The sequence below is a fragment of the Cylas formicarius genome, unplaced genomic scaffold (assembly GCF_029955315.1).
Source record: "Cylas formicarius isolate icCylForm1 unplaced genomic scaffold, icCylForm1.1 PGA_scaffold_7__23_contigs__length_41026272, whole genome shotgun sequence".
Lineage (NCBI taxonomy): Eukaryota > Metazoa > Arthropoda > Insecta > Coleoptera > Brentidae > Cylas > Cylas formicarius.
In genome coordinates, this window is record NW_026844352.1 from 39910973 (window position 1) to 39920669 (window position 9697).

Here is a 9697-nt window from a genome sequence, read left to right on the forward strand (position 1 = left end):
TAATCATTGCGTAACGTCAACACTCTTTCATCAGCGCCATCTGCAGCAGTGGCACCACCGAGATCGACGACAGGTCTGCCAACACTGCTTCCGCGTTTTGCAGCGTGTTCACCTTCATCAGGTTATCTTTGCGGAATATCACGATCACCACGGCCAGCAATGGCACGATCTCGAGAGAGTCGTAGGCCAAGATCATATCCCAGAGCGTGAGTAGTTGCTCGGGCGGCAAATGGCCGCTGAACGCCCTCATTATCCACTTGATCACGATTCGCAACCTGAAAGTCGCGTATGGGCAACAAACAAAGTAAACACACTTCTCCTTAACTTTCTTGTTTTTTAGTAAATTATCATAATAATATTTATATTTATATATTATTTAGTGTATGTGAGATGTGTTCAGGAAAATGGTGGTCACGTACAGCAATATTTAGAATAGTTATAGAATTTTTTACTTTAATGTGTCTTGCCATTTTTAGAGTTTTTGTTCTACTTTAATTTCTAAATAATTATTGTTGTTGCAGCCAGTCACGATCTAAAAGGATCTCAATTTTCAGTGAAAGGTTATTTACTTTCTACGGTTCTATTAAACATGAGTGAGGTGTATTTGGCAACACCGCGGGCCGACCAAAAAGTCAGTCTCAGCCGATGTGTCCAAGAGGCAATAACGTTTTCACGTGCGGTACCGTGGTCATATAAATAACCTGTATTTTTGTGATATTAAAGTGGAAGTAATTAACTTTACTGTTTTCTTTCGAAAACCCAGTCCGCCGACATATCAACGAGTAATCTTATACCACAGTAATCTGTGACAATCGTACATTACTCTCGTTATAATGATATACTTTGGTTATTTTGTTGTTCTCTTAGTCTGTGTTTTGGATATTTTATGTTATTCGGTTAATCTGGTGGTTGTATGAGCAACTCTGTTGAATACCGCCACCTGCTTTATAAGTTTTTGTAAATATTCTGTCAACATGAATAAAGACATATTATTATTATTATTGTTATTATAAATCTACTAAATCTAGCACATCCGTAGGTGGAATACTGGGAAATAAGTTTTGTACATTAAAAGACAATAGTGTTGCGTTAGAGGGGATTTTGATAACTTTAATTTTGTTGATTAATTCAAAAGAATTTTTTTTGCAAATTTTGCTTTGAAATCTATGTGGAACTTTAAAATATTTACTAATTTTGTTGTTTGTTCGAGAAACGCATTAACGAACATAAAAAAGCGTTTAAAAACAATAGTCTAGATTCTAATTATGCTACACACTTAAACACATTTTTGACGGCAATTTTCATATTTTACACACGGCCACAAAAAGTAGAAAATTAAATTTATTGGAAGCCGTGGAGATTAACAAAATGATACATATATAGTAGCAAGTAGTTTGTAAATATTACATTCGATAAAGAGGAACCGATTGTTATGTGAATATACATAATTTCGTGAAAATCTGAGTTCTTATTTATTTTGTTAAATGGATATTCATCAAGTAAAAGCCACCTCAGTTCAATTATAAATGATCGCTTACGGATGTATCCGGCACTTTTTCAAGTGGTTCCACAATGACGGCTCGTAACACTGCAGCAACTTCTCGTACAGCAAGCACAGGGACACGACACCTTGGGGGTGAGAGCAGACCCTGTGCAGCCGGTGCCAGTACCTTAAATAAAAGGCCCTGAACACGTAGTAGAGGTCCACGGGATTGTCGAACAGATAACAAAACGGCGCGGCTAGAACGTAATTTTTTTTACTGTGGTGTATGTCGCCGTCAGTCTTTTACATTTGCATTTTTACATTTTATATTTCGATAATCACCGGCTTTTATGATGTGACGACGGTGAAAATTAAAGGCCAAGGACGGGTTTATTTATTGTAAATTTAGGTGCAACAGGGCTTGGCTGCAAAAAAGCGTTCTCTAATTATAATCACATCTCGGTCAACAAAAGTCGAACAAAAAATTTTTTTTTTGTTTTTTTATGGTAACCTAGTTTTCTCCATAGTGGGAACAAAAACTTTTAAAACATGTACTTTTTTTTGCAACATTTTGACACCCAAATTGTTAAAATCTATTAAAAAATAAGCTCGCAGAGAACATTTTTTGCTTCTATTCATCAAGTCGGCATGAGAAATGCCATTAGAATTAGACATCAAAAGAAAATCTGTGAGTAGAATTAAAAAAAAACTACAACATCTTTATGAAGCTGACTTTGTAAGAAGACTTCGGAGATTGTAATAGCCCGTTAAATAAACATGACGAGAATAATGATTTCGCTAACTGAATTTTGTTCACTGATGAGTCAGATAACGCAATGTTTAACCGACAGAACAAAAGATACTGCTTTAAAAAATATATTTATTTATCTGTTTTTTTTTTCCGTCCTGTGAGTTTATTTTTTAACGGATTTTGAAAATTTTGGTGTCAAAATGTTGCAAAAAAAGTACCGGTTTTAAAAAGTTCCCACTAGGGTGCTATATGAAAAAACTAGGTTATCCTAAAAAAATATTATTTGAAAATAGACATTTCACATGGTCAAATGACCTGGTAAATCGTATTTATGATGGTCATGCCTCCTAGACACAGTTTTCCAAAAATTAAAACTTTTTTTTAAAAATGTTAGGTCTGATTTTACATTGATAAGAATATCTAAGAACGGGAAGTTATTATTAGTTTCTTATCGAATTGTAAAACATATTTAAATGGCTAAGAAAATCTACTAGGCCAAATAATAAAAGTATCGTCGACGTAGCATTTCCATTATTTTACAAGAAAAATATGTTCCAGACAAGCATATCTTATTTAAGAGAGAGAAAGATTGTGCTTAGTTTTAATTTTTTCCTTTCGAGTTTAATATGTACAAGTTTGAGTGCTTCACGATTCTTTCGTATTTCTTTTAATAAACCCCGCAAGTTTGTTGGATTCTCTGATTCCCTGAAGTTTTTCAATTCAAGAAATAGATTAATTTCGTCGCAAAACTTTTTAAATCGCCTGTACCGTCCTGTCAAATATTGTAATATTGTGTAGTTTCCGATATGTGATATAAGAAATATGGCCCGGTGTCGAACAAAACGATATTTGCGGGAGGTTTCCCCCGGACGGTAACTCACCGTACATGGTGAACCCGTGAAAGGGGATCACCCCACTGGGAGGGAACACCGTGGTATTCTCGGGGACGTTCGGTTTCCCCTTCAGCACCACCTGCATGAAAGCCGGCTGGGCCGTTAGGCTTTTCAGGACGTCACCATCCCTCGAAAAGCACAACATCACCTTTGATAGACGTAAATTATAAAATAAACATAATAGAGAATATTCTCACGCAGAGACAAGTTAGTTTAATAGTTTGTTTGGGAATGTTTGATTATGGGAAACCCGCTTAGTCCACTACTTGCAGAAATTTTCATGGACAATTTAGAAAATATCATACATAAACATCCTCTGGTGGTATAGATACGTAGATGATGTTTTTGTTTGTTTCGCCGGAACCGAAAGACAACTGAAATCTTTTTTGAATCATATTGCCTCGATGCATAGCCGATGTTCCTCAATTTTTTCATTTTTTAGAAGGTTGTGGTGAGGTGTATTTTGCGATTATTATCTTTGATGTGGAAATTGTTAGAGGGAAGAGCAAATTCTGGAAGGTGAGAGGGCTCTCTTCTTAAAAGTTCCCGTAAATATATTCGCGATGAGCGGTGATAATTAACCCGTTTTGGCTCCAGATTCTCGGCTTTTATTGTATTTAGAATAGGGACTTCAGTTCTCCTTGTAAAGGGTTTTCATATAAGAGTTAGATATTCAATATGCCGGACTACCAATGGTGCTGGCAATAGGTGAAGACGAGGAATTTTTCACGTATTCTGACAGAGAAGACTGACAGATATAAGGGCGCGTTCCATAGGTGACTTAGGATCTTTTTTAGTATCGAACTATATAGGGAAGATTTTTCTAGAGAATCTTCTGGGACATAATTGATCGACTTCTATTTCAAATCTACGTAAGCCGCCACAAATCGTTACATTTTCCTATTTGTTTTTTCTTAAAAATTGAAAAGATTCGAATGGAAATCGTTTTTTTTTTGTTTTTTTCGGTGTCTGATGCTGTACAAGACATATTTACGAATTTAGTATGCCAACTTCTCTTACCTGATACAAAACATCCTCGAACACGAAATATTGATCGTCATTAGATGCGGTGAGGTTGATATCCTTGATGATTAGTTTGTCGGTAAGCAAGTCGTATTGCAACACGTTCTCCTTCAAACTTTCGAAATGGACCTTGTGCTACAACCAACTCCAATAAGATCGAAACCGAAATTTCACTTCTCGCAAGTACCGAGAGTTTCACTTCAGCACCGAGCAACAGTACCCATAGCTTCGCTCTCAGCGAACGGGGACAGCCCTTTTTCAGGTACTCCTGGGCCAAGGGCGCGTAGTTCTTCGACAAGATTTTCTCGCCCAGTATCACCCTTTCCGTTTCGTAGCTCGACAAAGTGCTGGGGTTCAGAATCGGCTCCCCTCTCGCGATCTCGACGAAAACATTTCTCTAAAAACGATCGGAAAGTCGTTAGTCGCGGGGCCAAACAGCGACAAACGCTTCCGTTTTTACCAGTTCGGCGAGATTTTTCACTTTCAAAGGGATCTGGACGAATTCCCACTGCTGTAAGTCGCTACCGACGAACCAATCGTGTCAGGCATAATAGAAAATGATTTGGTGGTCGTTTTTGAAATATGAAACAATCTTCTTCTTCTTTTTTAACGGAAACCTTATTGCTTTCGAAAAATCGATGAAATCGAACCTTTATTTTTGATGATTTTTTAAAAATATACAGGGTGCGTCGGTAATTTGCAAAAAACTGAAAATTCGGCTCCCTTTGTAATGATAATTGACCATAACTAGAAGGCTGTGATTCTGTTGTCAGTTGTACGGACAGCTGAAACATCTGTATTTAAAGTTTTCACGTATTGCACAGGGTGTTCTGGATATTCTGTGCTATATTAAAACATTTAGTAGACGTCTCAAATTTGCAGCCACCGTCTTCAGATTTGTCAGAGAGGTAGAAGTCCCTACTCACACTTACCCTTTTAAAGTTGGACACAATCAAATGCCGCAAAGTATTAATTTTTTTAAATTTTTTTGGTTATTTCGGTTTTCAGAAAAAAATTATGCTCTAACACTTATTTTAGGCATTTTATCGATTAAATTAGACGCGATGTCGTCATTTACTATGACGGCGTACTGCATTGTTTCAGAAAAGATTTATTTACTGGAAAACCATTTACTCTATTGGAAAAATTCATGGACCGGAAAACGCGGGAGATCCAGGACCACAACCTCTACTTCTGGCAGTTTTTCAATTATGTCCAGGGGGTGTCGGTAATGGGCAAAAAATATATAAGATGCTGAAAGTTGCCGTTTTCGTTGATGAATTATTAACCATAAAAGAAAAGCAATAAAACATTTGATAATTTAGTCTAAACCGTATTGTAAATTGTGTCGAAAGATCGTCTCCGATTTCGTCTATCAGACAGGATGTGCCAGATATTTGAAAACTATAACTAGAAGGCTGTGATTTAGTTATCAATTTATTTTACAGGGTTTCACATATTTTACGGCGTGTTCCGGATATCCGGTGCTATAATCCAAATTTGCAGCTATCGACTTCAAATTTGGCCGAGATGTATAAGTGCATACCCGCACCTAAACACCAGAAATTAAGCACAATCAAATTTCACCAAGTATTTTTTTAGAAATTTTGATTTTTTTTTGGGTTATTTTTACTCCTAGAAAAACAATATTTTCCTGAAAAATATTAACTCGCTCGGCAAAAGTCTTCAACCAAAAGACGCGGAAGTTTTTTTCTGGAATTACACTTGTTTAAAATAAAACTTGATTTTTTCTGAATTTCCTGGAACGAATTGATTTTTTTTTGGGAATTTCTTCGAATTTCTCATTTTTACGGAATTCGCTGGAATATCTTGGAATTGATTAGAATTACACTTGTTTCTTTCGGACTACCTTGGCATTATAAAGAATAAAACATGGATTTTTTTCGGAATTCTTTAGAATCAATCGATCTTTTAGGACTTTATTCTGGTTTCATGGAATTTCGCCTGTTTTTTCCCTAATTCCTCAGAATACATTGGAATTGCTTGGAATAACACTTGATTTTTTCGATTTTTCCCTTTTGAAATGAAACATATTATTTTTTTGGAATTCCTTAATTTTTCTGGAATTACACTTGACACTGTTTACTGCAAAAAACGCAAAGATAACGTTAAATAAGGTTCAAAAAAAGTTTTCTTAGTATGTCCAAAATGTCCAGTGCCAGGAACTGTATTTTTATGTCATTTTATTGAGAACGAAATTTTCTAAATTTGAAATACCATCTGCATATAATAACCTACCTTTTTGGTTTATCTTTGAAAGGTCCCTTTAGGTTTAACAACACCTCCAAAAAATCTTTGGGTGCGTAGACAGGTCGGTACTTGTGTATATCCACCTGCAATATGATGATTCTCTACAAACAGCGGCAAATGATTCAATGAAAACTGAAATTGTTGAAAGGTGATTTGTATTTCATTTTTTATGAGTAAAGTAGACTTTCCTAGACGGTTATCAGGGCAACAACATTATAAATTATTTATTATTATCAATTATTATTAATAATAAGAAGAAAAATTACAAATAAAGATAAAAGCACCGTCATTTTTCAGTTGTGTAGTCAAGTTGCTGCGAGACAAAAAGCATTGCATAAATTGACCAAAATCAAACAAAACTTGGCAACATCGCAATAGGGTGAAACGTTCGACGCCCTCTGTAGGATATTTCGGTAACTGCCGCCAAAAACCCGTGCGATACGCTTCGAGACGGACCGAATACCGCAAATTGTGTCGCACAAACCTCGAAATTGTTCAGTTCGTTCCATTTGGTGGCTATCTCTTCTCTCTCGTTGGTGCCTCTCGGTTTCGCCAGGCTCACGCCGAGCTCGTTGGACATTGAATTGAGGGACTTGTGGACCCTCTTGTCCCAGTGGATCTGCGCTTTCCTGAAGAACGCCTCATGAGGATAGCTCTCCCTCCTTCTCATCTTCAACCATCTGTAGATGTCGTTCTTCAATCGGGCCTCGAGGCCGCTGTCTTGCATTGACTTCAGCAGGGTATTTTTGAAGTCGTCCGCTTTTACCGTCGGGTCGGATGCCAACCTCTGCAAGCCGTGACAGTTTTGACAACAGGCGTGAATTTTCAATTTGTTTAGGTGTTTAATTTTTGAATAGCGCCATCTAACGTGCCGAAGTTTAAACCTGTATAGCATATTATTTTTGTTAATTTCACGGCGTAACGCCAGAGGGCAGGCAACTAGGGATTTTTATGATGTAAGGTTAGGAAGTTGGTGGCTCTTGTTTTTTTTTTGGATTCTCCATATAATATATATATGACCAAGAAATTACTAGAGCGTCTTAACCAGTTGAAACGTTGTAAAGAGAATAGGTGCAGTTTTAGGGGAGGATAGAATTGGACAACCGGGAATTTTACCTATAATTTTGCATTGGGCCATTATAAATGTTAAATTCATTTTTTCTAAAAGGCGACCTGAAATATTTACGTAGAAGGTTTATTTCATTATGATTACAAAGTATGCAAAGTTATCGCACCTTACGTTCCTACGTTCTGTATTTCGATCTCGGATTTTGAGTAAGAAGAAACGACTTACTTGGATGTCTGCGAAAATGTGCTGGTACGACGACGAATTTTTCAGATCGTCGCATATTTTGACGGTCTGATGGTGGATGCTTTTCGTTTTCAGGTCCTCCATTGCTAAATATGATTATCGCCGTTCACGTTGTTGATTCGGTTGCCATGGTAACGTCCGGGTCGATGCTTACGAGAACATGGTAAATTACAAAATTTGCAAGGATTGTTAGAATTCGAAAGGGCGTGACAAATAAAATATATATTTTGTTTTAAAGAGAACACCCTGTTTTTTAATTTTGTTTTGAATTGATCAAAAAATGAACTAGAAAATTTCTATAAATAGTATTTCTTGGTGAAACAAGGGAAAAGTAACTTGCAAGGCAAAATCTTGTACTGGTTGTATGGGAACAATAGAAAATCGTGCAAAATGTTCCACAAACCAAGATGCGAGAGAAAATCACATCATTTCCAATTTTTCTTTTTCATTTGTAAACTAGACCATTACTTTTTACAAAACTTCTGGATTCCTCCTGCCTCGGTTTTTGCTAACTCTTCGCCAATCATCCTGTTGGCTTCTTCAGACCTTGACTGAAACTGGCTCGTAAAGTCTGTTCATAGATATAAGAAAGTGACTAACTGGTACGAATTAAGCTGGGCAAGCTGTAAAAATGAAATATGGCCGAACAGGTCTGTACTTTGCTTAGAATTTAATTATTTGGGGTTTTGTTAGGAAAGGTACTAAACAATATTTATTCATTTATTTATGTATGTATTTCTGTTTAAATCTAAAATAAAATTACAAAATATTTTTATTACCTACTTAAATTACTGTTCTAATTGTTATTTGTTCTATGTTATTTGCAATATGGATATACGATTGTTCTGCTTTTTCTATATGTTTAACAGAATTTGCCCAGCTTTGTGGAGGGATGTTAAAGTTTGAAGACATTGGAGTTAACAGGGGGAAATTCACTGTTAAGGGTTTTAGTCTCAACTGTCTACTGTGATAACTTGCATTGTCCATTACCATGACGCTATTCGGAGGAATGTTTGAAACTAGTTTGTTTTTAAACCAGCTTTCAAATAAATCAGCGGTGGTGTCTTCATGGTAATCCAGAGAAGAATCTTTAATATTTTTCGCAGACAGAGGAAGTCCATTTGGAATCCAACCATCTTTAGAGCCAGCATGCAAAATATTTATTCTTTTGCCTCTTTTTGATGGCGCGTTTGTTTTACACTTATCAGTGGAGCCAACCCAACCCTTTTTCGGGGTATCATAAGTGTCGAACAAGGTTTCATCCAAGTAAATAATTGACTTTTGTTGTTCTTTGTAAATCCTAATTTTTTCTAGATATTCCAGTCGCCATTTCAGAATTCTAAAAGATTCCATTAAAACTTGCCTATTGTCAATTTTTTAAAATCTAAAACCCATGTGTTGAATACACTTCCATATCTGCATCAATGTAGCCCAAAATATTAATAATAAAAGAAAAAAAGGAAAATGCAAATATAAAAAAGTGTTAAAGCAGCCATATACTACATTTAGTAGAAAGCATATGTACCGATAAATATAGGTATAATAATATCGAAGACCATGAACAACAATAATAAAGAAATGAAAGCTACTTTAAGTCGATTCAAAAATCGTTGATTTTTGTAGTCAAGAACAGTGGCCAAAGCCAACTACTAAATTTAGCATTTATTTTTTAAAAATTGGCACATATTTCCTTGTTTCTGTGAAGGTGCACATACTATTGTATATTTCCGAAAAGGTAAAGGAAACACGAATTTCCTGGTCCGTAAATATGCATACCCGATCCCGTATATCGATTCCGAAGGCGGAACGCAGTTCTACCGAAAAATTTATATATGAGACAGTTTTCACATTAGCGATAATTTATCTGGTAGTTGATATACGAGGAGACCGTGAACATTTTGTTAATGCCGTTAAATAGTACGGTCTCGCGAAAACCGCAACTTTCTGTCCACGAAACTTACGAA

The 9697-nt window shown here is 36.1% G+C and overlaps 1 protein-coding gene across 1 annotated transcript; it reads right to left on the reverse strand.

The window, feature by feature from the left end:
• Positions 1-16: 16 nt before the first annotated feature.
• On the reverse strand, positions 17-7854 carry LOC132705454 (TBC1 domain family member 19). The gene is made up of 9 exons (XM_060676040.1): positions 7716-7854; positions 6906-7208; positions 6410-6504; positions 4611-4671; positions 4338-4547; positions 4148-4285; positions 3116-3275; positions 1539-1740; positions 17-275 (listed from the first exon to the last, which is right to left on the reverse strand). Exons 1-9 carry the CDS (start codon positions 7815-7817, stop codon positions 17-19), a joined length of 1530 nt encoding a protein of 509 aa, XP_060532023.1. The 5' UTR covers positions 7818-7854.
• Between the last annotated feature and the right edge of the window lie 1843 nt (positions 7855-9697).